The 26,205-nt window shown below is 40.6% G+C and overlaps 1 protein-coding gene and 2 long non-coding RNA genes across 3 annotated transcripts in view; 1 reads left to right on the top strand and 2 right to left on the bottom strand.

Moving 5' to 3' along the window:
* The first annotated feature begins 8,711 nt into the window (after positions 1-8,711).
* LOC110503059 lies at positions 8,712-9,947 on the top strand. The gene is made up of 3 exons (XR_002470430.2): positions 8,712-8,806; positions 9,600-9,695; positions 9,862-9,947. It is a non-coding gene; the product is annotated as an uncharacterized LOC110503059 (long non-coding RNA).
* LOC110503058 lies at positions 8,769-12,293 on the bottom strand. Its single transcript, XR_005039166.1, has 5 exons — positions 11,992-12,293; positions 10,758-10,873; positions 10,503-10,588; positions 9,842-9,949; positions 8,769-9,683 (listed from the first exon to the last, which is right to left on the bottom strand). It is a non-coding gene; the product is annotated as an uncharacterized LOC110503058 (long non-coding RNA).
* A 6,240-nt stretch (positions 12,294-18,533) lies between these two features.
* Positions 18,534-26,205, bottom strand: part of LOC110502488 (inhibitory synaptic factor 2A) — a 29,405-nt gene continuing 21,733 nt past the window's right edge. Inside the window, exon 4 of the mRNA XM_021580538.2 lies at positions 18,534-20,981. Within this exon, the coding sequence (XP_021436213.1) occupies positions 20,798-20,981 (184 nt within the window). The 3' untranslated portion in view covers positions 18,534-20,797. The remainder of the gene's footprint in view (positions 20,982-26,205) is intronic.

Here is a 26,205-nt window from a genome sequence, read left to right as displayed (position 1 = left end):
AGACAGTTATTTAGACAAGGCCAACTGCTATTAAAATGAACGCATCACAAGATGTTGTGAGATGACGGAGAGACATCATGGATAAGTGTAGTATAACTCACCCTGCTGAAGTCATTTCCTGCGAGCTTGGGACAAAAATGCTACCATAAATGTTACTGCGAGGAGAATAAGGGAGACAGAAGAGGTAGACTTGAACTGGCAGGTTATATGACAGGGTGGGTGCTCTTAATGAACTGTATAGCTGAGCTGACACTGAAGCATTGCCCTAAGCTCTCTCCCTCCCTCCATCTTCCTCCCTCGTTCTTCCACACAATGTGAGCTGTCAAAGCACTGCTGTGACAGATATGTCTCTGAGTAATCACACTGCCTGACAATGCATGTAATGACACAGTGTTCTCCTCAAATACACTGCTGCGCAAAGTGCACAGAACATGAGGCAGCTTGTTCAAAGTCTCCCTGACAGCTAACGATGTCTCTCAGATAAACCTAGCACAATTGTTGTCGAAATTCAACAAATGGCCATATATTAGGTGATTTCTTTCAAATCAAATTGTATTTGTCACATGCTTTGGGTCCTTTTTCAATGATTTAAAAATAAAATATTAAAAATATAGTGACACGAGGAATAACTACATTGAATAACAATTAAAAACAACATGGCTATACACAGCACCGAGTCGATGTGCAAGGGTACAAGATAACTGAGGTAGCTATGTACTATGGGGTGGCATGTAGCCTAGTGGTTAGAGCGTTGGACCAGTTACCGAAAGGTTTCTAGATCGAATCCCTGAGCTGACAAGGTAAAAATATGTTGTTCTGCCCTGAACAAGGCCTAGGAACCCACTGTTCCTAGGTCGTTATTGTTAAGAAGACTGACTTGCCTAGTTAAATAAAAAATAAAAAAATACAGGTAGGATTAAAGTGACTAGGCAACACAATAGATAATAGGCAGCAGTGGGTAGCCATTTGATTAGCTATTTAGCAATCTAATGGCTTAGGGGTAGAAGCTGTTCAGGTTCCAGACTTGGTACACTGACACTGTGCCGTGCGATAACGGCGGATTGAGTGGCTGGAGTCTGAAATGACCTGGTATAGTCCTGGATGGTGGGAAGCTCGGCCACAGTGATGTACTGTGCCCTACTCACCACCCTCTGTAGCGCACTTGCTGTACCAAGTCATGATGCAGCCAGTCAAGATGCTCTCAATGGTGTAGCTGTATAACTTTGAGGATCTGAGGGCCCATGCCAAATCTTTTCAGCCTCCTGAGGGAGAAGAGGCCCTCTGTGTGTGGACCATGTTAATTCCTTTGTGATGTGGACACCGAGGAAATTGAAGCTCACGACCTGCTCTGCTACAGCCCCATCTACAGTGGGGCAAAAAAGTATTTAGTCAGCCACCAATTGTGCAAGTTCTCCCACTTAAAAAGATGAGAGAGGCCTGTAATTTTCATCATAGGTACACTTCAACTATGACAGACAAAATGAGAAAAAAATCCTGAAAATCACATTGTAGGATGTTTAAAGAACTTATTTGCAAATTATGGCCGAAAATAAGTATTTGGTCAATAACAAAAGTTTATCTCAATACTTTGTTATATACCCTTTGTTGGCAATGACAGAGGTCAAACGTTTTCTGTAAGCCCCACTGTATGTAAATGGAGGCGTGCTCACCCCTCCGTATACTATAGTCCATGATCAGCTCCCTCCATCTTCCTCCCTCATTCTTCCACACATGTGAGCTGTCAAAGCACTACTGTGTCAGATATGTCTCCATGAGTTGTGTTTTGAGTAGGTATTTTTGAAGAGTATGTGGTTCCAAAAGCCTAATTAAACACAAAGCTCAAATAAGTATTACAAGCATAACTTTACCCATGCACTACCAAGACTTTCCAGCACACAGCTTTGGCACGTTACATTAATGCAGCTATATCAGTCTACTGTTCTTCCAACATGTACTCACCAGAGGGCAGTTTTCCTGGGATTCAAACCTTCTAAACAGGTTAGTAATCAACAATGGAACATTTGCGTCCAAGATCAGAGGTTTTGATGAGATATGGTGTGGTTTTACGATATGCATGTCTCAGAGTCACAGATCCTACAATAGAATTCCCAACACCAAATGACCCTTCGCTAAGCCCCGGACAAAAATGTTAAGCACCGAATGGCAGTGCTTCAATGGACAGCAACTGCCGTCGAGTCTGACACCTCAGACAAAGTTCACATTTAAATCGCATTAAAGCCATGTACGTTTCAATAAAAATGCCTTTAAATTAACCATAAACCAGCACAGCCATTTAAATACCGAGCCAGCTAATGGAAGCCCCTAAGCTAATAGCAACCCTATAGGCTTGACAGGCTAGCATTAGCGTATACAGTAAAAAAAAAAATAATAAAAAAAAAAATATATATATATAGCTCAAAAAAATAAAAGGGAACACTTAAACGCCACAATGTAACTCCAAGTAAATCACACTTCTGTGAAATCAAAACTGTCCACTTAGGAAGCAACACTGATTGACAATAAATTTCACATGCTGTTGTGCAAATGGCATAGACAACAGGTGGAAATTATAGGCAATTAGCAAGACAACCCCAATAAAGGAGTGGTTCTGCAGGTGATAACCACAGACCACTTCTCAGTTCCTATGCTTCCTGGCTGATGTTTTGGTCACTTTTGAATGCTGGTGGTGCTTTCACTCTAGTGGTAGCATGAGACGGAGTCTACAACCCACACAAGTGGTTCAGGTAGTGCAGCTCATCCAGGATGGCACATCAATGCGAGCTGTGGCAAGAAGGTTTGCTGTGTCTGTCAGCGTAGTGTCCAGAGCATGGAGGCGCTACCAGGAGACAGGCCAGACAGGCCCTGAATCCAATTGAGCACATCTGGGACATCATGTCTCGCTCCATCCACCAACTGTCCAGGATTCAGGTCTGGGGAACGTCCAGGAGTTGGCGGATGCTTTAGTCCAGGTCTGGGAGGAGATCCCTCAGGATACCATCCGCCACCTCATCAGGAGCATGCCCAGGCGTTGTAGGGAGGTCATACAGGCACGTGGAGGCCACACACACTACTGAGCCTCATTTTTACTTGTTTTAAGGACATTACATCAAAGTTGGATCAGCCTGTAGTGTGGTTTTCCACTTTAATTTTGAGTGTGACTCCAAATCCAGACCTCCATGGGTTGATCAATTTGATTTCCATTGATAATTTGTGTGATTTTGTTGTCAGCACATTCAACTATGGAAAGAAAAAAGCATTTAATAAGAATATTTCATTAATTCAGATCTAGGATGTTTTATTTTAGTGTTCCCTTAATTTTTTTGAGCAGAGTATATATATATATACATATATAGTATATAACACTTGGGTGGGAAGATGTCAGGGTCAAGATCATATAAACAGAGTAGAAAAGAAACAACAATATTACCTCAGAGGAGCTATAAATCAATAAAATTCTAACCAGAATATTATATGGTGCCATTTTTCTTATGTTATTCTATGGGCTAGCCTTGCTTAGCCGCAAACCGTCATCTTTATGTCAAGATCGTGAACACTTGTCACTCAACCAATTTCCACATTTAAACTTTACCATTTCAACAGAAAAAGTAAGTAATCACTCAACTAACATTTTCTATAGGTTCTGTGCTTGTGTATACCACATACCTGTTTAAGAGAACAATGAAAAAAGAGTGTGGGATAAATGGTAGTGTTGTCACAGGAGTCTCCAGGGGAGATGCAAATGGCTGTGCTCCCTCACCCCTGCTGTTGTAAACAGGCATAAACAATTCCCAATGGAAATCCTTGGAGGACCAAAATAACAGTGGATTACAACCATATACAGTCATTGATTACAACAATATCTGAACCAAGTTTTATAAATACAATGTGATTACAACCTTATGGGCAACCACATCTATAGTGTATGAAAATAAACATTCAAACATAGGTCTCTGTGCGCTTTCAAAACTTGAACATAACAAATGATAACCTTACAATAGTCTACAACCATCTCAATCTAATCTCAAAATAAATGGCAACATCTACAGTAGACACAAAGATATAAAAAGTAGTCAAGGCTGCCTATCACTAAATGCAATTAGAAAATAATTGATCCCTACATGTGAGATTGATATTGTTGTATAATATATGCCATGTAAAAAAAAATATTCTGGAACACATTTCAAAGCAATAAATGCATAAAAAAATAAACGATCCAAGTACATTTTTCATGATGAAAATACATACCCATAACAGTATTTTGTCTATGGTAGGTGTGAGATTTATATATTTTACTAAAATATATTAACATATGTTTTCAAATGTATGTCACGTTTATAAATGGGTTCTCAACTAGCCTACCTGGTTAAATAAAAGGTGAAATAAATAAATAAAAATATATGATCGTATATTTTAAAATATACGCTGAGTTTTTTTTTTTAAACAGTTGAAGTCTGAAGTTCACATACACTTAGGTTGGAGTCATTAAAACTTGTTTTTCAACCACTCCACACATTTCATGTGAACAAACTATAGTTTTGGCAAGTTGGTTAGGACATCTACTTTGTGCATGACACAAGTAATTTTTCCAACAATTGTTTACAGACAGATTATTTTACATATTACAATTCCAGTGGGTCAGAAGTTGACATACACTAAGTTGACGGTGACTTTGAACAGCTTGGAAAATTCCAGAATATGATGTCATAGCTTTAGAAGCTTCTAATTTACATCATTTGAGTCAATTGGAGATGCACCTGTGGATGTATTTCAAGGCCTACCTTCAAACTCGGTGCCTCTTTACTTGACATCATCGTTACTTGACCTCAGAAAATAAAATTGTAGACCTCCACAAGTCTGGATCATCCTTGGGAGCAATTTCCAAACGCTTGAAGGTACGTTTATCTGTACAAACAATAGTATGCACGTATAAACACCATGGGACCATGCAGCCGTCATACTGCTCAGGAAGGAGACGCAGTCTGTCTCCTAGAGATGAACAAACTTTGCCCAAAAGTGCAAATCAATCCCAGAACAATAGCAAAGGACCTTGTGAAGATACTGGAGGAAACAGGTACAAAAGTATCTATATCCACAGTAAAACGAGTCCTTCATCGACATAACCTGAAAGGCCGCTCAGCAAGGAAGAAGCCACTGCTCCAAAACCGCCATTAAAAAAAAAACAGACTACGGATTGCAACTGCACATGGGGACAAAGATTGTACTTTTTGAAGAAATGTCCTCTGGTCTGAGGCTTTGGTCTGAGGGGGACGCTTGCAAGCTGAAGAACACCATCCCAACCGTGAAGCATGGGGGTGGCAGCATCATGTTGTTGGGGTGCTTTGCTGCAGGAGGAACTGGTGCACTTCACAAAATAAACGGCATCATGAGGTAGGACAATTACGTGGATGTATTGAAGCAACATCTCAAGACATCAGTCAGGAAGTTAAAGCTTGGTCGCAAATGGGTCTTCCAAATGGACAATGACCCCAAGCATACTTCCAAAGTTGTGGCAAAATGGCTTAAGGACAACAAAGTCAAGGTATTGGAGTGGCTATCACTAAGCCCTGACCTCAATCCTATAGAAAATTTGTGGGCAGAACTGAAAAAGCGTGTGCGAACAAGGAGGCCTACAAACCTGATTCAGTTACACCAGCTCTGACAGGAGGAATTGGCCAAAATTCACCCAACTTATTGTGGGAAGCTTGCAGAAGGCTACCCAAAACACGTGTCCCAAATTAAACAATTTCAAGGCAATGCTACCAAACACTAATTGAGTGTATGTTAACTTCTGACCCACTGGGAATGTGATGAAAGAAATAAAAGCTGAAATAAATCATTCTCTTTACAATTTTTCTGACATTTCACATTCTTAAAATAAAGTGGTGATCCTAACTGACCTAAGAAAGGGAAGTTTTACTAGGATTAAATGTTAGGAACTTCAGACTTCAACTGTATAAGGCCATATATTACTTTTTTTATGGGAATGGTTCAACTGATAAATTGATGTCATTGTTGCAATAGTTTGAGTGGGCAACATACTGTATACTATAATCTAAACTGTACACTATATTCTTAAAATTACTTAATTTCACTATGATATTGATGGAAGTGGTCAACAAAAAAGCGTTGCGTTACACTTGGTGTCCCACTTGAATCTAAATGCAACACTTCATAATGTAGCAAGCTGTCTCCTTCATGTTGTCTTCTAACCGGTGCTGTACGCATTATTCCCAGTTTGAGCTGTGTTAGTTATAACAGGATGTGCAACCTTATCGCCCCCCAATAGATGAGTGATTTATTGTCACTTGTCAAAACAACAGGGTTTTTGGTGAAATAAAAATACAAGTATTATGAATACTATTGCTGTACATGTATACTCAGCAAAAATAAGCATCCCTTTTTCAGGACCCTGTCTTTCAAAGAGAATTCATAACAATCCAAATAACTTCACAGCTCTTCATTGTAAAGGGTTTAAACACTGTTTCCCATGCTTGTTCAATGAACCATAAACAATTAATGAACATGCACCTGTGGAACAGTTGTTAAGACACTAACAGCTTACAGTTGATGGGCAATTAAGGTCACGGTTATGAAAACTTAGGACACTAAAGAGGCCTTTCTACTGACACTGAAAAACACCAAAAGAAAGATGCCCAGGGTCCCTGCTCATCTGCGTGAACATGAATTAGGCATGCCGCAAGGAGGCATGAGAACTGCAGATGTGGCCAGGGCAATAAATTGCAATGTCCGTACTGTGAGACACCTAAGACAGAGCTACACGGAGACAGGACGGACAGCTGATCTTCCTCGCAGTGGCAGACCACGTGTAACAACACCTAGATCGGTACAGGATCGGTACAGCCGAACATCACACCTGCGGAACAGGTACAGGATGGCTACAACAACTGCCCAAGTTACACCATGAACGCACAATCCCTCCATCACTGCTCAGACTGTCCACAATAGGCTGAGAGAGGCTGGACTGAGGGCTTGTAAGCCTGTTGTAAAGGCAGGTCCTCACCAGACATCACAGGCAACATCTTCGCCTATGGGCACAAACCCACTGTCGCTGGACCAGACAGGACTGGCAATAAATGCTCTTCACTGACGAGTCATGGTATTGTCTCACCAGGGGTGATGGTCGGATTCGCGTTTATCGTCAAAGGAATGAGCGTTACACCGAGGCCTGTACTCTGGAGCGGGATGGATTTGGAGGTGGAGGGTCCGTCATGGTCTGGGGCGGTGTGTTACAGCATCATTGGACTGAGCTTGTTGTCATTGCCTGCAATCTCAATGCTGCGCGTTACAGGGAAGACATCCTCCTCCCTCATGTGGTACCCTTCCTGCAGGCTCATCCTGACATGACCCTCCAGCATGACAATGCCACCAGCCATACTGCTCGTTCTGTGAGTGATTTCCTGCAAGACAGGAATGTCAGTGTTCTGCCATGGCCAGCGAAGAGCCCGGATCTCAATCCCATTGAGCATGTCTGGGACCTGTTGGATCGGAGGGTGTGGGCTATGGCCATTCCCCCCAGAAATGTCCGGGAACTTGCAGGTAACTTGGTGGAAGAGTGGGGTAACATCTCACAGCAAGAACTGGCAAATCTGGTACAGTCCATGAGGATGAGAATCACTTCAGTTTATGTCTCACTTGTTGAATCTTGTTATGGTCATACATATATTTACACATGAAGTTTGCTGAAAATAAATGCAGTTGACAGTGAGAGGACGTTTCTTTTTTTTGCTTGACATTATATGTAGAGAGAACATTTTATGTTTTCAATACATCAAACTGTTTTTGCATATTGATTAGGTCACTTTAAAACTGTGTTTGGGAGGTAATTATCAAAATGTCTTGTCAACAGGAAGCAGCGACATCATCATTTTCAAAGTTTTAGGAATATAAATTGAACTTTCAACATTCATTTCCAATGTATTGTACTTAACCAGGCAAAAACTGCTGAATGAGTCTAAAAATGTGCCGTGATTGATTTATTTTGATGATACTTGAGAAATCACCAACACGCTTTTACTAGGCAGGTTTGCCGTGCTTAGTTGTAGTGTTGACAGAACCTGCCTAGTTATAGCGTTGACTGCAAGCTGACAGTAAATTCAGAACCGTTCCGTGGCTAGCCACACTAAACATACTTTTACCAGGTTTCCGTGAAGCAATTGTAATGACAGTCCACCACAACATACCCAAGTTTCCAGATAAGCAAGGGGTTGTCTGTTTTTTATTTAATTGTGTATTAGAAACACAGTTTGAGATCATTGTGAGGGGATTTCACAAGTGGTTAGAAGGGGGAATTGGGCTTTCCGGGAAATTGTTGTCCGAGGTTGCAACATTAACCAAAGGGGGCGGGGCAGGGCGACTGCTAGCTTTTAAAGCTTGCTGTTCCGAAGCAGTCCATTATTATTTCATGAACTGTAAGGATGGCTTTGACTTTTTAAGTCGTTTGTGTCAGGTTTAAAATTCAGTTTCGTCTTGACAAACTGTCTCTCTTTTTATTTTGAATCTAAATCCAATATGACAATCATAAGGTTCCTAATTCCGGGAAACGCACACAGATTCTATCCCAGATTTGAGGAACTGCTTGGTGTCACATGATACTGTACACAGCATTCTAGGATTGGACTTAAAAATGTCTGAAATCATGATTAAAGGGATGTGTTCAATAATAGTAAATACATAAAGTGTAAGTGAGTGATAGATACAGTAAAGCTACACCAGCACATCACTGCAGATTGACCTGGACTGTTTCTTTGTGTTTTAAGAGTTTGGATTCCTCCTCAAGCAGCCAGCAGTAAGGCATCTTTTTCTAACTTTATACATGTCATTTGAGTTCAGCATGTTGTCAGAAAATGTCTCAAGATGACTGCAATTACTGTTAACAGAATTGTATTAATGGTGAGACTTCAGGTTTTCATCTGTTGGCATTTTATTTATTACCACATCGGTACATTTTCCATTAAGGGCTGTTTTGTTTTGCTGATGAAGCAAGCTTGATTTCTCTGCTCTCTACAAATTAGATCAGCCAAGTCATCTTTCAAATAACTGCCTGGTTTTGGTTTTGAGATATGAAAAGCAACATAGAGGACCTACTTCCTTCCACATGTAACGTCAGTCTGTAGATTCCGCACCAATAATATGAGAAGGTTGAAATTATTTTCAGTCTCAGTGACCCATGGTATTTCCTCCAGTGACTCTTGATCCACAAATACCATGTGCTACCAGGGTTTTAAACTGTTAAATAGGTTTGCTGTGATTAATGTTATTAAGACACCTATCAATCTTTCTCCCTCCAGCACACACTGAGCTGTGAGCACATGACATTTGGTATGTTCTGGTCTCTACTGACTTACATGGGAAAGAGTGTGCTCAATGTCAACACTAGATCAAGTTCTACTCTCAAATGTAGATATTTTTATCCCATCACACCTTATTAACTTACAGTACATTCTGATTGTAGAGCCAAAAACATATATTTTGCTTGAACTTTTGAACTTCTAGAGCACAAAACCTTCTTATTTGGTGTATAGTGCACAGATAAATCAGCGTACTGTCATATCTAGTTGTATGACCTTTGCCCATTTTAGACAGACCTTTCACAGTACTACCGGGTATGGATGGACTTGGCCAGCAACCTCACACCCCTCATCCAAACACATCAGCTACGACACCTGGTAAAAGAGGTGAGAAACCACATGTATCTCAGTCAACAATCAAATACAGTTGATTTTGGCTTCAGCAGTGATGTGACTTTGTATGTGTCTGGGCTTGTGATGGCCATGCTGATGTCTGTGATTGTACCCGTGTTGCTGATAGACCCCATACTAACAGACACATTGTTGGAAACAGATGCCCGTGCTGAGTCCCCATCACCTGAAGGGCCATCGGAAGCTGAGGCTGGCTCACCTTGGTCTATGTCTGGCAGGAGGGGCAATACCTGCCTTGCCCAGGTAAAAAAACATTGCAGCATTAACTTTAACCTCAGACTTGAACTATGTCCCATTGATTGTTGGCATTGTTTGTGTTGATTAAACTCTCCCCAAATTGCTGGCTCTGCCCTACTGGCTGGTCTCCTAGAGACTCGGCCTGCCCCCCATCCTGACCTATGCAGATTCTGTTCTGGACAAATGGAGACTAAATTACCTACAGGGTGAGCTGGGCCTTAGAACCTTAGCTCATAGCTCTACCCCCTTGAACACTTTCCTTTCATCCCATACCCAAAATGCCACTACACCCTTATCATCTACCATCAATTCTATTAACACCACAGGACCATGTACTGTTTAGGAAACAAATGTATTGACATCAGTGGAGGCTGGTGACTTGAAACATTGAGGAGGATGGGTGACCCACAGTATAGGAGCGTAACGCACGGAGACGACAAAGTGTGTTTCAAAAATCATCAAAGACTAATTATTTTAACCTAAAGCATTTAATAAAGACATTTATAGTACCATATTATGGGGAATAGGAATGCGAGGGCTACTTACACTGTTGGAAAGGGATCACAGCAGTGATTGAATGAGGGCCTGAGTTGAGGTGTTCAAAGGCTTGACCAGCGCAGGACAGGATTTGACTGGGAAGACAAAAACATAACACAACACACTACACAGTTAGACAAAAGAGCTACGAATGAGTTCGTCCAAGCAAGGAGTAAAATCATTTGTGTGTAAAAATGTGATTGTGTATGCGTATGTGATTGACTCTACATAAAGAAATGAGTGAAAATGTATAGGGGTACTCACAGTACTTGGAGGGGAAACATTCAATGTGCCAGTGGATGTGCGGGCACATGAGACGTGGCTTCAGTTCATGTCAGGAGAAATTTGACAAAGGTAGTAGGGTGGAGTAGTCATCACCTCTTAATCAGGGAACAGGAGGGGACATATAGCAGACAAAAAGCAGATACATTCCATTACAGCTGCACCATCGTAGGTTTGGACAATGACTTTCTCTATAAACTTAAATTCAGACATCTCAAAATTCATAAAGTCAAACACAGCACCTCGCCCACTTGACACATCAAAGTAGACCAAGAAACTTTCCTGAATAAAGCCCTGATCATCCTGTTTTTCCTTAAATGTTAACATAACTAGGAAAACTCTGGACCCTATAAGGTATGACAGTGAATAATCAGTTGTAAAAAGGTTTTATATGGGATATGATGGGACCAGTTGATCATAATTAGATCACATGATTTTTTTAAACTGAAGAAAAAAAAACTCCTGGCCCTGGGGGGGATGTAAACCCTGTCAAACTGCAGCAACCTTATACTTGTTCATATAAATTATATTTAGACTAAATTAGGAAGGGGATTTCCTCTACCCAGACCACACCTGATAGACAATAGAACTCACAGGGCTGAGCTTGCTTTATGCATGTTTGCATTATGCAGGCCTATGCAACTGTAGGCCTTGTAAAACATTTACTCACATCCGTCATCACTATTATGTTGATTCATTCATTCCAGTTAATCATTTTGGATTAAAAACGTATAGGCAGCCTAGCCAGCCCAATTTGGAATATAAACTAAATTTGACCACATTCACATTTTCTAATTGGCACACAAATGGACTATAAATACGTTACCAATTAGTTTACCCTGACCACATGGACAGGGCGCATAGGCTGTATGCAGCTGCTCTAATTAGTTGCCTAGACTGAAAAATAGTATTGTTTTCATCCCATACATCATTTCAGATTTCTAATGTTTAGGTGTAGTCTAGGTTGCTGCAACATATATATCATTCGTTTTTGCTTGTGTCTGTGTTATCATCTTTGGGAAATAAATACCGGAGGAAAGTGGAAAGTCTACTTGAGCACACACGAAAAAAATGTGCTGCGTCAAACTCTCTTTAATCTTTTAATGGATGATGCGATGGAAGCTATCAAATCATTCGGAATTGTTTTCGACATCCCAGAAAAGACAGTCGAAAGTTTGATTTGTTCAGCAAGTAAAGCATCGTAACGTTCAATTACCTCGGCAAAACTCCTTGTCGGCGGAACTTTCCATCTCGTCGTGTCCTCTAAAAGCAAATTATTGCATGCCCAAAAACGCAGGCAAGACCATTAATACAGGCTCCCTGTTAACCAGCTATACTTTTGATACCAGGTGATATTGAACGAGCTCACCTTTTCATCTTTCTTCATGAAACTGATCTCAGGCAGCGGTCGACCCTCGCTTTTAATTCGCACCTTTTCCGTGTACGCCAGAGAATGAAAGGGGTTCTTCGTTGGTCATTCTACCATTCTGGTGTAGAAAACTTCACGCTGGTACAGTAGTTACTGAAATTAGAAAGACAATTGCACTAACTGGACACAAAAATAAAGTTCTAGACCAATGAAACAATTTATAATATACCTATTCAGTCTACTGTAACCTGAAAAAACTAATTTGAATTGAATAATAACCAAAAAATGCTCTCAACTATCACCTTTCATGTTATCTCTATCCAACAATGTATCCAAATTCCTCCTAGGTTTTGTATTGATGTCAATGTACCATGGCGCTACCCCAGACAGTGCTGTTGAAGTTACTGTAGACCTTCATTGCAAAAAAGAAATTATGTAATCAATTATTTGGTGACATATGAATATATTTAATATAGTTTTATTTAAATATGATAACTTTTTAATGTTTCACAATTTTTATTTTTATGATATTTCACTGAGGATGGTCCTCCCCTTCCTCCGCTGAGGAGCCTCCACTGATTGACATTCTTTCTTAAACTTGTCATTTCAGGGACATGAAGATTAGGTGAATATGACAGATACACTATCATGACAAGTACATTTGAATTTATCTCCTGTAAATTCCTGTTTTCGGTTCTGTTTTCTGTTTCCATGCAATATTCATGTGGTTTTGAATATAGGAACTCGAATACATTATTCTCTTTCACTGGGGGAGAAAGCTTCTTCCTGGTCTCTCTCTTGATGGAGAGGGTTTCTAGCTCAGGAATTCAGGAAAGTATATGTCTTTCTTTCTCTTTATCTGGCTCTATCTATGTATCTCTCACAGACTTTGTATCTCTCTGACATTCTCATTGTAACCCTGATTCTCCTTGTCTCTTTCTGTCTTTGTGATCTCTTCAGCAAGGGCGCAACTTTGGTTTTAGAGGTGGGAGGGACATCATTTTTCGGGGGACTTGGTTCCCCCTTTTCTGCTATAACAGCCTCCACTCTTCTGGGAAGGCTTTCCACTAGATTCATCCCACAGGGGTTGAAATCAGGGCTTTGTGCAGGCCAGTCGAGTTCTTCCACACGCATCTCAACAAACACTTTCTGTAAGGACCTCGCTTTGTGCATGGGGGCATTGTCACGCTGAAACAGGAAAGGGCCTTCCCCAAACTGTTGCCACAAAGTTGGAAAAACAGAACTGTCTAGAATGGCATTATATGCTATATAATTTATTTATTTTCACTGGAACTAATGAGGATAGCCCGAACCATGAAAAACAGCCCCAGACCATTATTCCTCCTCCACCAAACTTTACAGTTGGCACTATGCATTCGGGCAGGTAGCGTATTCTTGGCATCTGCCAAACCCAGATATGTCTGTAGGACTGCCAGATGGTGAAGAGTGATTCATCACTTCACTGCTCCAGAATCCAATGGTGGTGAGCTTTACACCACTCCAGCTGGCGCTTGGCATTGCACATGGTGCTTCAGGACTCTGCGGGCCCATTCTGTGAGCTTGTGTGGCTTACCACTTCGTGGCTGAGCCATTGTTGCTTCTAGACAGGTGGCATCCTATGACTGTGCCACGTTGCTAGTCACTGAGCTCTTCAGTCAGGTCATTCTAGTGCCAATGTTTGTCTATGGAGATGTCATGGCTGTGTGTTTTATACACCTGACAGCAATGGGTGTGGCTGAAATAGACGAATCCACTAATTTGAAGGGGTGTCCACATACTTTTGTATATATAGTGTAACTCTGTAAAGTGCTGTCGTAGATGGAGTGATAACCCCATGCTTCAGGAGGGCTGCTGTATGAGGGTGTGGGGGATGAACCAATGATGTTGTCAGGGGGAAGTGCTGCACAGAGTTCCACCATTAAATGCTTTGATGCTCTACTGGGCATCTGTCATGATGACCATGCAGGTATGGCCCCATTCTGACCAGATAAGCCTCTCTTTCTATATAAAAAGTCAAGTGAATTTTCAGTGATATTTCAATTTGGGTTCTAACCAAAGCGTATCTCCCCTCTGATCTCACCTCTTCACTCTCCTAATTTCTCCTTGGTCGTTCCTCCTCTGCATCTCTCCATGTACAGCATCTTTCCCACTGCCAGCTAATAGAGACTCCGACTGGCTGTCCCCCTCTAGGTGACTTTGTCCTATGACTGCTGTTGGTCTGCCTTGGTGGATCTGCAGAGTTACCATCTCTCTAACATGGCCCGAAACATACAGTTGAAGTCGGAAGTTTACATACACCTTAGCCAAATACATGTAAACTTAGTTTTTCACAATTCTTGACATTTAATCCTGGGCATCTGTCATGACGACCATAAAATTCCCTGTCTTAGGTCTGGTAGGATCACCGCTTTATTTTAAACATGTGAAATGTCAAAATAACGGTAGCGAGAATGATTTATTTCAGCTTTTATTTCTTTCATCACATTCCCAGTGGCTCAGAAGTTTACATACACTCAATAAGTATTTGGTAGCATTGCCTTTAAATTGTTTAACTTGGTTCAAACATTTCGGGTAGCCTTCCACAAGCTTCCCACAATAAGTTGGGTGAATTTTGGCCCATTCTTCCTGACAGAGCTGATGTAAATGAGTCAGGTTTGTAGGCCTCCTTGCTCGCACACGCTTTTTCAGTTCTGCCCACAAATTTTCTATAGGATTGAGGTCAGGGCTTAGTGATGGCCACTCCAATACCTTGACTTTGTTGACCTTAAGCCATTGTGCCAAAACTTTGGAAGTATGCTTGGGGTCATTGTCCATTTGGAAGACCCATTTGCGACCAAGCTTTTGATGTCTTGATGTTGCTTCAATATATCCACATCATTTTCCTACCTCATGATGCCTTCTATTTTGTGATGTGCACCAGTCCTTCCTGAAGCAAAGCACCCCCACAACATGATGCTGGTGCTGGATGGTGTTCTTTCGCTTGCAAGCCTCCACCTTTTTCCTCCAAACATAACGAAGGTCAGTATGGCCAAACAGTTCTATTTTTGTTTCATCAGACCATAGGACATTTCTCCAAAAAGTACGATCTTTGTCACCAAGTGCAGTTGCAAACCGTAGTCTGGCATTTCTATGGTGGTTTTGGAGCAGTGGTTTCTTCCTTGCTGAGCGGCCTTTCAGGTTATGTCGATATAGGAGTCGTTTTACTGTGGATATAAACACTTTTGTACCTGTTTCCTCCAGCATCTTCACAAGGACCTTTGCTGTTGTTCTGTGATTGATTTGCACTTTTCGTAACAAAGTACGTTCATCTCTAGGAGACTTAACTCATCTCTTTCCTGAGCGGTATGATGGCTGTGTGGTCCCATGGTGTTTATACTTGCATTTGTACAGGTGAACTTGGTACCTTCAGGCGTTTGGAAATTGCTCCCAAGGATGAACCAGACATGTGGAGGTCTGATTTGTTTAGATTTTCCCATGATGTCAAGCAAAGAGGCACTGAGTAATACATCCACAGGTACACCTCCAATTGACTCAAATGATGTCAATTAGCCTATCAGAAGCTTCTAAAGCCATGACATGATTTTCGGGAATTTTCCAAGCTGTTTTAAGGGATGTTTAGAGTGTGCAAAGCTATCATCAAGACAAAGGGTGGCTACTTTGAATAATCTCAACAATTAAATATATTTTGATTGGTTTTACACTTTTTTGGTTATTACATGATTTCATATGTGTTATTTCATAGTTTTGATGCCTTCACTATTATTCTACAATGTAGAAATGAGTAAATATATAGAAAAACCTTTGATTGAGTAGGTGTCCAAAATTTTGACTGGTACTGTATATATGTATATACTATATATGTAACCAAAAGATAGTGATGTATCCATATCAGTGTTGACTGTGTGAGTCATGTCTGTGAGATCAGTGCTCTTTGGGTGGCACCACGTATACTCTTTGGGAAGGGCAGTGGCCTGGAGCTTCCGGTGCCAGTGTCATCCAATACTTGACTATAACTTCAGTTTTCTTGCTTAGGTAAACACTACATAGTTCTTCTAAATATTATTACTCAAACTAGTTGGAAATCAAGTTCTGGCAAGGGCTGACCCACTTCCAACACTGCCTGGGGCATTTGTGTAAGATGATCTACTTTACTAGGAATAACCAAGCAAACGATGTGGCGCCATCAACTAAGCCGACACAGTTAAATGCTTTATATGCCAGTTTTTTATGACCTAACAACACAACTTTATGGTTTTGGAAAAATGACAACCTAAGACATTAATCTCCACACTAAAATATGGGTGGCGGCAGGTAGCCTAGTAGTTACAGTGTTGGACCTGTAACCGAAAGGTTGCTGGATCGAATCCCTGAGCAGACCAGGTAAAAATCTGTCATTCTGCACCTGAACAATGCAGTTAACCCACTGTTCCCTGGTAGGCTGTCATTGTAAATAAGAATGTGTTCTTAACTGACTTGCTTAGTTAAATAAAGGTTCAAATCATATTTAAAAAAAAGCATACCAGACAGAAATGGGAAAACATTGATGCTTTGTTGTGTGACATTATAGTGGTGGTTTCTGTCATAGGTATTGAATTGTAAACCACTTTGCCTTGTTACCTCCAGTGTGGGGCTCCAACTCTACCCAAAGTGCATCTTAATCTGCCAGTAGTTATGGGATTAAGGGATTCTATGCTTGAGTAGAAACCCTTCGGTGTGATGTAGGCAGTCTTACAGTAGATAGAACAAATGGATTTACCAGCCATGCTTTCGTCTCAAATGGCCCCCCAAAAATAATATTTATTCACTGATGTGTGTTATGGTTAGTAGCAGTAGTGGTCACGGTACTGGGTCAGCTTGGTAAAAGAGATTGAAAGTGAATGGTACTGTGATGTACACAGGACACTAACTAAGGTATAATGCCAGGAACCAATTGTGGATTGGACAGCACTAATGTAATTCTACCTCTGACACTGTCAAAACAACCGCTATGCGGATGTCGGCTAAAGCAGATCTGAATGAATAGAGCCCAAGATATGCTGGTAGTGGATAGAGCGAGGATGGGCAGACATGTCATCATTGCCCGACTTTTACCTCCAGTTGGGGGATGTGGATGATGAAGGGCGATATTCTATTCCATTTTATTTTGCATGGAAAGGTGACACGTAAAAAAGCCCAGCTGAACTCAGACACTATAATGGTTCTTAGGGACCTGAGCCACTGAGCTTGTGTCAATGATCCAACCTGTTTCACCATGGTAACCATGGTTTCACTGTACTGTAGCTGGGGGAAGTGAGGGATGGAGAGATATAGGAAGGTAGAGAGGAAGAGAGAGGGAAATTACACCCTTGAGTTTAGTCGTCCAAGCTGACGGCATCTGGGCAGCAAGTGGCAGGCTGGAAACTGGCCAGCCTCAGGGCATGCCAGTTGTGGCCCTGCCAGAGAGTGAGCCAATCACATTTAGAGAAAGAGAGAGAGACTTCTGAGAGTGACTATGCAGACCTCAAAGCAATCCAACACTGCAGCTGAGCCCTGTTCATGCTAGGAGTCTTTATCAACAAGACAAGGAAGAGAGCATGGATGGGGAGCTGTACAGTAGCACGTTGATGTACCAATTGGTTCTCAGATGGTCTAAATACTTAGGTCAGTTAGGACCACCACATTATTTTAAGAATGTGAAATGTCAGAATAATAGTAGAGAGTATGATTTTCAGCTTTTATCTCTTTCATCACATTTCATCACATTCCCAGTAGGTCAGAGGTTTACATGCACAAAGTATTTGGCAGCATAGCCTTTAAATTTTTTAACTTGAGTCAAATATTTCAGGTAGCCTTCCACAACCTTCCCACAATAAGTTGAGCGTGACAGAGCTGGTGTAACTGAGTCAGGTTTGTAGGCCTCCTTGCTCGCACATGCTTTTCCGTCCTGCACAAAAATGGTCAATAGGTTTGAGGTCAGGGCTTTGTGATGGCCACTCGAATACCTTGACTTTAATATCCTTAAGCCATTGTGCCACAACTTTGGAAGTATGCTTGAGGTCATTGTTCATTTGGAAGAGTCATTTGCGACCAAGCTTTATCTCCCTGACTGATGTCTTGAGATGTTGCTTCAATAGATCCATATAATTTTTCTTCCTCATGTAAAATTACTTGTGTCATGCACAAAGTAGATGTCCTAACCGACTTGCCAAAATTATAGTTTGTTACCAAGAAATATGTGGAGTGGTTGAAAAACGAGTTTTAATGACTCCAACCTAAGTGTATGTAAACTTCCAACTTCAACTGTATGTTCCGTCAACATTGTGTTCCGTCAACATTGTGTTGCATCATATTGTCTCTGCCTTGCAATTCACATAGTTTAGAATAATGTCAGCACACCTCTTACAATTATATTGGTTTTATTGAAAATGCATTTGTTTTAAGGTAAAAACAGTACAAAATGCATAATATTGCAAATCAATGAATTGCACTTCCTTAAGGTGTCCTTCAATATGCTACAGATGTAGGATCTTCATTTGATCACTGTTTTGTTGAGGATAACTTTCCTGCACAGCAAGAAATGTACACTTGTGTATTTGATGTTTAAAATGGCTTCTAAAGTTTGTAATTTCCACTTTAAAATGTCATACTTGATTTGCCCTAATGAAAAATCTATCAACCCCTACAAAAAAAATGTAATTAATTATATTCCACATTCACATTGCCTATTTCTGCAGGTGTATTTTCTTTCAGTGGCAAACTGGCTCAAATTAAGTTCCTCCATCTGTACAGTAATATTGAAGGACCTGGTAACCCAGCCAAGAAGATCAAATGTGTGATTGAATCACTTGCTGTCAGTGTGACATTGTTTATGTGAGATTTAAATGATTATCTATAAATATTAGGTGCAATAAGTGGATGGTTTAAGTTGCTTCATCAAATGAATCCATCTGATCCAAAGTCACTATTCGTCAAAGATAAAGATTGAATACCCTACATGCTTATGTATACTGTAAATAGCCCTTCTTTATTGTTGTAAGTTCAGTGCATGGATTGCTACGTCTGGGTCGTGACTTGATTCCACCCCTAATGTAATCATATAGGAGAGAGTAAGCAAAGGTGTTAGGTGCTGATCAATGTTAATCAAAATTATTGGTGAGTTGCAGAATTATGGCACTACGTGAAGGACCATATGGTCTGTGATGATGATCAGTTGAGCCAAGTGAGTTAGAATTAAGCAATAAGGCCATTATACCACGGCTAAGGGCTGTTCTTTACACACAACACAAAGCGGAGTGCCTGGATACAGCACTTAGCCGTGGTACATTGGCCATAAACCACGAAGCCCCGAGGTGCCTTATTGCTATTATAAACTGGTTACCAACCTAATAAGAGCAGTAAAAATAAATGCTTTGTCATAACCGTGGTATACGGTCTGATATACCACGGCTGTCAGCCAATCAGCATTCAGGGCTCGAACCACCCAGTTTATAATGTGAAATGCATATTCCAGAGAGAATAGTGTTGCATTTCGTCCTGTCCTTACAGTACATTTCCTTTCTGTGGGTTAGAGTAAGTTAGTGAGATGTTAACCTGTGTGTAAGTGAAAGGCAATGACAGCTTTGTGCATGTGAATTGATAAAGAAGTGTCAAAACCATGCTTACTTTTTCAACTGAAATTCAATCATATTTTCATAAAATAGTCTGCTGCATGTTGAATAACACAGTAATAAGAAACGTTAATATGTTATATAAGATAATCAACAAACTTTAATATGTTAAAATAAGTCTATATTTTTTTCTATATGCAATAGTCAAATCTTGGATTCAACCCCTATTTCTGCACATTGATGGATTAGAACAGCTATTGGAACAGAACTATAACCTTGACTATATCCTGTTTCTAAAAAACAAAGCAGTCGAGGATCCCATATATCGCAATCTTCCTTTACATACTCCTGAAGTGCATGTCTGTGTGCAGAGAAAGAGAAAGAGAGAGAGCGAGACAGACAGAAAAAGGGAAAGAGACAAAGGGAAAGGAAGGGGAGAGAGAGTAACTGGGCTCTCTCAAGACTGGAGAGAAGAGGCAAGAAGGGTTCATGTAGAGTCGGTTCACTAATATAGTGTAATGTACTGTATATAACTTCTTCTTCCATGATGTTCTCAGTCTCCAAATGTTTGTGCTTTTCCAACAGGCTGATGTACGATTAAAGTATATTTTTAGAGAAACAGGCCTTCCACATGGTGATTCCTCTTCTGGTCAAGCAGAGACCAAAAAGGTGTGCCATTGGAAATCATTTTTAAAAAGTGAGAGAAACATTTGCCCGGTAAATAAATAATATCCATCTTCATATTTGTGGGCTACATTTCATGATGACAAAAATATATCCAGTCTCACCATGTAGTTCTGCTAACCTTTAGCCAGGGTATAAGTTGACCTTCTCCGGTTTTGAACAAAAAACTGAAGGCTTGGCAGAGCTAAGATTGTTTAAAAAAAATCCCCCATTGATTTCTAGTGCAGTTCAAACTTAGAATCCTGATTTAGATGATTTACTGTTATCAGATTATCCGTTCCCTGGAGCAGAACATCTACTGTTGTGATAGATCCCTTTGAGGGAAGATAGATGTGTAAAAACAGATCCAAAAGTCCATTCCAAAAGCCAAGATCTTCCCTAAGTTAAAGGAACCAGAGTTTCCAGCGACCATGCTTTTTGGACTCTGTCTTGGACTTGCGTTTGGGGGTTGAAGTGAACACCTCGTGGGGGTAAGGCAGAGCAGGGTATTGAGAGTTGTCCAAGGGGCACAGTCTCTTAATCAGGGGCTGTAACTTGTCCTCCTGCTGCTTGAAGTCCAGCTCCACACTGCAACACAAACAACACAATAACATTGAGTTAACACAATAATATATAATAAAACACAATCTTAAATTATAGCATACAATGGTGTTCTGGACAATTCTGTGCTTCCAACTTTGTGGCAACAGTTTGGCAGCAGATCCTTTCCTGTTTCAGCATGACAATGGCCCTGTGCACAAAGCAAAATCCACACAGAAATGGTTTGTTGAGATAGGTGGGGAAGAACTTGATTGGCCTGCACAGAACCCTGACCAACCCAACATCAGTGCCCGACCTCACTAATGCTCGTGGCTGAACGGAAGCAAGTCCCCGCAGCAATGTTCCAACTTCTAATGGAAAGCCTTCCCAGAAGAGTGTAGGCTCTTATAGCATTAAAGGGGGGACCAACTCTATATTAATACCTATTATTTTGGAATGAGATGTTCGGCGAGCAGGTGTTCACATACTCCCCAATTAAGGTGCCACAAATGTTCTGTGATATTTTCCTTCTCTTAGAGAAGGAAAATACTAGAATTTGAAGCTACTGTGGAAAGATGGTTCAACCCTATTTCGGTTTAGCTTTTAGAGTACCAGGATTTAAGAGATTGAATAACATTCAAACCAGTCTTAATTGTGGGTATCACAAATTGAACATGAATGAAGCAGCTCAAATATGAACCATGACTCTGCACAATCTGGTACATTGGATTTTGATCCCATAAAAGTGATTTCAAGTTAATAATATGATTCAGGACTACTGCCAATTCGCCGGCATTCAATTTGTCCGTTGATAATCCAGGGCAGTCGCTAGCCATAGACTCCAGATGGATTGTTTGGGAAGCGCACAGTACAGTCTGATAATTCTCATAGCACCATAAATCATTTCCTCTGAAATGTACTGGATGTGACATCAGACTAATGTATATAAAAAGTATGAACATCTGTATGTTTCAGTGCATAGTGAAGGGTATTCCCTAACATGATACAGTATGTCCATCTAGTAGTCGGGATGTGAGTCGTTTCTGATGTCTGATTTCCTCATCCTCTGCTGTAATCCCTGGATGCCATCATCCGATTCCATTCGGGCACTGAAACTAAATCTCTCACTGCTGGGAGAAGCACCGAGCTTTATCCCAACCAAATGAAATCATTCACAACCCGAGCAGGCCCAGACGTACTACATCTATAGCTATTGATTAAGTTAATCTATTCATTTACGTATTACCATTGGCATGTGTAATAAATATGGAAAATACTATTTTGGAATGAGTAAAGTAGGATTCATACTGTCATACCTGACTGCCAATTTAATACATGTTGACAAAAAATATTTCCCCCGGAGTCATTATATTTTCCAGGCCTCTGCAATTTAATCAAAAACATCCATTCTCTGAAGATTGCACTGTGTGGTTGTACAGTACTAGAAGCAACAGTAAAAATAGTAGCAGTAGCAGAAAGTGTCATTTTCCAACAGGCAAGTAACATTAACCTTATCACACAATGTTGTCTAAGACTGATCTTATTTATCGTTGATAAATTGTTTTTATTGAAAGTGTAGAACAATTTGAAGCGGCCTATTTTTGCCAGTCAAACAGATGTAAGTTAAAGAGGAGTCAAACCTTCTGAAATTACATGAAACCCTCCAAGGTCAAACATAAGTATACACAGTGTAGGCAGACAGATGGATGTACAATGCCTTGTTCAGCCCTTTTCACAATCACCGGCATGACAGGCAGTCCAATTAGTTTTCTGAAGGAGATGCTCTGCTCAAGAATGACAGAATTAATCTTAGGAAGTGTCCATACCCTTAAGATAAGTGTCAGTTATTCAACGCTATGACAACCTTCAGAGAAAATGATACATGGTGCCAGACAGGCATTTGGCGGTGCAGAAGATTGAATCAATCAATAAAGGTCTGATTACAGGAATATAAATGTGACCATAAATACAATCTTGAATATATACAGGTAGTTAATACTTGAACTTTTCCCCCAAAACAGGATTGTGAAATGATGAGCACTTCAATGATGTTGTATGTGCCAGCACATACTGTACCTCTGTTTTGGGTTGTTGAGATTTTACATCGGTCAGTTGCTTCTTACTTCCATCAAGATTGAATTGCCACAACTTTGAAATGAGTTGCACGCTTTGTATATGTACAGAAGACGTCCTCTTATTACCCAGTATTTCTAGAGCCATTCTGAAAGCTCAGCATTTCAGGGCTCTTGTTGATGCCAAGCTTTCGCTAGAAAACAGCACAAAGCACAACAGCGCAGCACACTATGGAATGGTCTTGGCACTTATTAAGCAATGAATCACTTGGCAGAGAGCTGCAATTACTGTATGCTGTGGACAATTGGCTCATCAGGGAGCCCGAGGCACACTGTACTGTGCGGGTGGCCCTGGGGAGCAGGTGACTGAGTAAACAAAGACCACGGATCTCAGATCATCTCATTCTCAACAGATTGGGACAGCTAGAGATGGGGTATAGCATTTTCAATCATTCACAAGCAGATTAATCATCTGTTTAGCTACGGTCTGTGAATAGCTGTGTGTGTGATCACTGGTGCCTGATTGTTTAGCTGTGATCCCGGTGGAGTGAACATTGTTTAATGATTGTTCTTCCTTGGAGGGTGGTGATGGCAGATGTTGTCTCCTACATGCTCTCACTGTCTTCCTTCTCTGGTTGGTTTCTAATTCTATAACGTTGATGGTGTGGTAGCACATTACTTTACTATTACTGTAGGTTTTATTCTGATAATCTGCTAAATGAAGATGTAAATGTTCTCAATATTTTCTCCCCTTCCCATATCACCTCCAGAATACAGTATATTATACAATGCTCCTTATTTGTCTTTCCTTCTGGGCTACCGACATGAATGGTGCAGGCACCCCCCCAAAAAAATTTAAAATAAAAATATCCAACTAATATACTTCAATTGCCTATGTTTATTTATTTATATCACCAGAGTACAAATGACTCACTTGGAACCAATGAACATATATATCTTTGACTGACAAGGTGCCATTTTGATAGTACCTTCTTTGTTAAAATGTCAGCTAAGGTCCAGCTCTATTTAATGGTTGACTGCCTTACAGTAACACAGTCATGTGCACACAGAATGACAGACACATACTTTATTGAACACATCGATACTACAAGCCCTCTCAACACCAATGAAACTACTGCATCTTTTCTAAAAACAGGGGGCATACATGCTAACCCAATTAGCTACTTGCTCTTAAGAGTAATTATATAACATCTTCATTAAACCCAACTCATACAACCAGGAACTGTTTTAGCACTGATTTGTGAAGTCGTTATTAGCCTCAAATTAGCCTTATAAAACATCTCTGCAAACAAGATTCAACCCTCACCTTCTTTTTGAATTCTGATTCTTGTACCTATGTTATGCATTATGAACTAGAACTAGTAACCCAATCCGTGTGGGTGTGCATCAGAAATCAGGCTTTTCATCTGTGCTCCCCTGGTATGGAATATGGGCAAAGACCCTAGACTGTTTACTGTTGATGTTACTGCAGAGCCATACTAAGTAGTCTAAGGAATCTATTCAATTCGTATCGAAGAATTTCAGTGTTACAGCATGATTGAAATTTAAAGGCAATGTTGCCGAATTGGTGGTGACTGCATTCATGGTAAACACTGCATATGTCGGCTCAATCAGAAATTACCTTTACATTTCTATTGCGCAATCAGTAACACTTCAGCGATACAGACTGAATAGAGCCCTAAGCTCCAGAAGGACATTAGCATGGCTGGGAACTGTATGGAGCAGAGGTTAGACACTCTGGGCCATAATCTCTACGTCCACTGTTTTCTCAGGGGTTTTTTGCATTTTGTTTCCCCAGCCTGCTTTTCAATGGGATGTGATGTGACTACAGCAGTGAGGCCTTTATGCTCTCTCTCTCTCATCTCCCTCCCTCTCCATCCCCCCTGTCCCTCTCTCTGCTCTGTTTGTATCAGTAGCAGTGATGCAATGGATGCTGCAGTATACAAGAGGGAGGGGCTGGGAGTGTCGGGCGGGAGTTGAATTCTGGGTAGGGATTGTAGATTGACTACCTCAGCTCAACTGGGCACCTGCAGGAGCCCAAGCCATGGATTGATTAGCCATATTGGAACTGACTTGCTGTTCGGAATTAGAGGCCACGTCTCTGCTGCTGCTAATCTTGGCAATGAGCAGTTACTGTCCAAGTTTGAGGAATAATTGGCCGTTTTGGTTCTGACTTTTTTTTTAGTTTGGCTCTTTTTAATTCTGCTCACTGTATCCAGGCCAGCTCATTAAGTGGAAGCAAAGAATGGTTTGCCCAGCAAGGTGATTATTGCTGGCTGCCCTATCAGCACTATGAGTCACCACCACAGGCCCTGGCAGGAATAGGCCTGTCATAACAAAGAATGGTCTACTCAAACCTCTACTGTTTGTCCATTTTAGGTTGGATATCTATTTTAATTCACATAGCTAGCGCTGAAAGCCACAGTCCTAACGTAAAAGTTCAAGAAATCAACATAAATCTCAGAAAATAAAGAATAGTAAAAAACAAATGGCTAAACAAAGTATACACTGTAACATGTGAAGTAGATAACATTAATGATATAAGAAAATGGTAAACACTCATAGAAAGAATCATCATTCGCCTTGTAGACTTTAAAAATATATATTGGGGGATTGGGTGTGACACTCAATCCAGTGTGTAAATCAGCAAGATGTAGTAAGGGGATACTGCAGAGAAAAAAATGAACTAGACCATTTGCAAAGTTTTTTGATATATTTACTGCCCATTGCGCTGGCAGAGACAGATAGCACTTGATAGATGGTCGTCTTGCTTTCATTTCCCAAGTCCTATTCAAGGACAGTCAAAAAAAACCCGCAGAGGCACACAATTTAGGAGCTGAAAAACCTATTGAACACAGATGGAATGATAATCATTTCCTTTGTATATATTCCACAGGCCTTTTTCTAATAACAAAATGAATCATTTGCATAGACTTTTCATGGAATGGCTGTGTTTAGGTTACATCCTGGCACTTCCAGTGGAAAATGTATTTTCCTTTTTAAGGTTTGAGAGCTATCTATGGATAATCTCAAGTTTTGAGAATAATTATCATGCATTCTAGACCTGGGTCAGCGTAAAGCTGTTGTCTCTCTGTGATCAGTGCATTGATAAAGATAAAACATATTTTTGCCTCTATCAAAGCAGTTTTCCTTCTCTGCCCTTTATCGTTCCTGGCTCC

The sequence above is a fragment of the Oncorhynchus mykiss genome, chromosome 23 (assembly GCF_013265735.2).
Source record: "Oncorhynchus mykiss isolate Arlee chromosome 23, USDA_OmykA_1.1, whole genome shotgun sequence".
In the NCBI taxonomy this organism is placed as follows: domain Eukaryota; kingdom Metazoa; phylum Chordata; class Actinopteri; order Salmoniformes; family Salmonidae; genus Oncorhynchus; species Oncorhynchus mykiss.
This window is presented reverse-complemented; position numbering and strand designations above follow the sequence as displayed.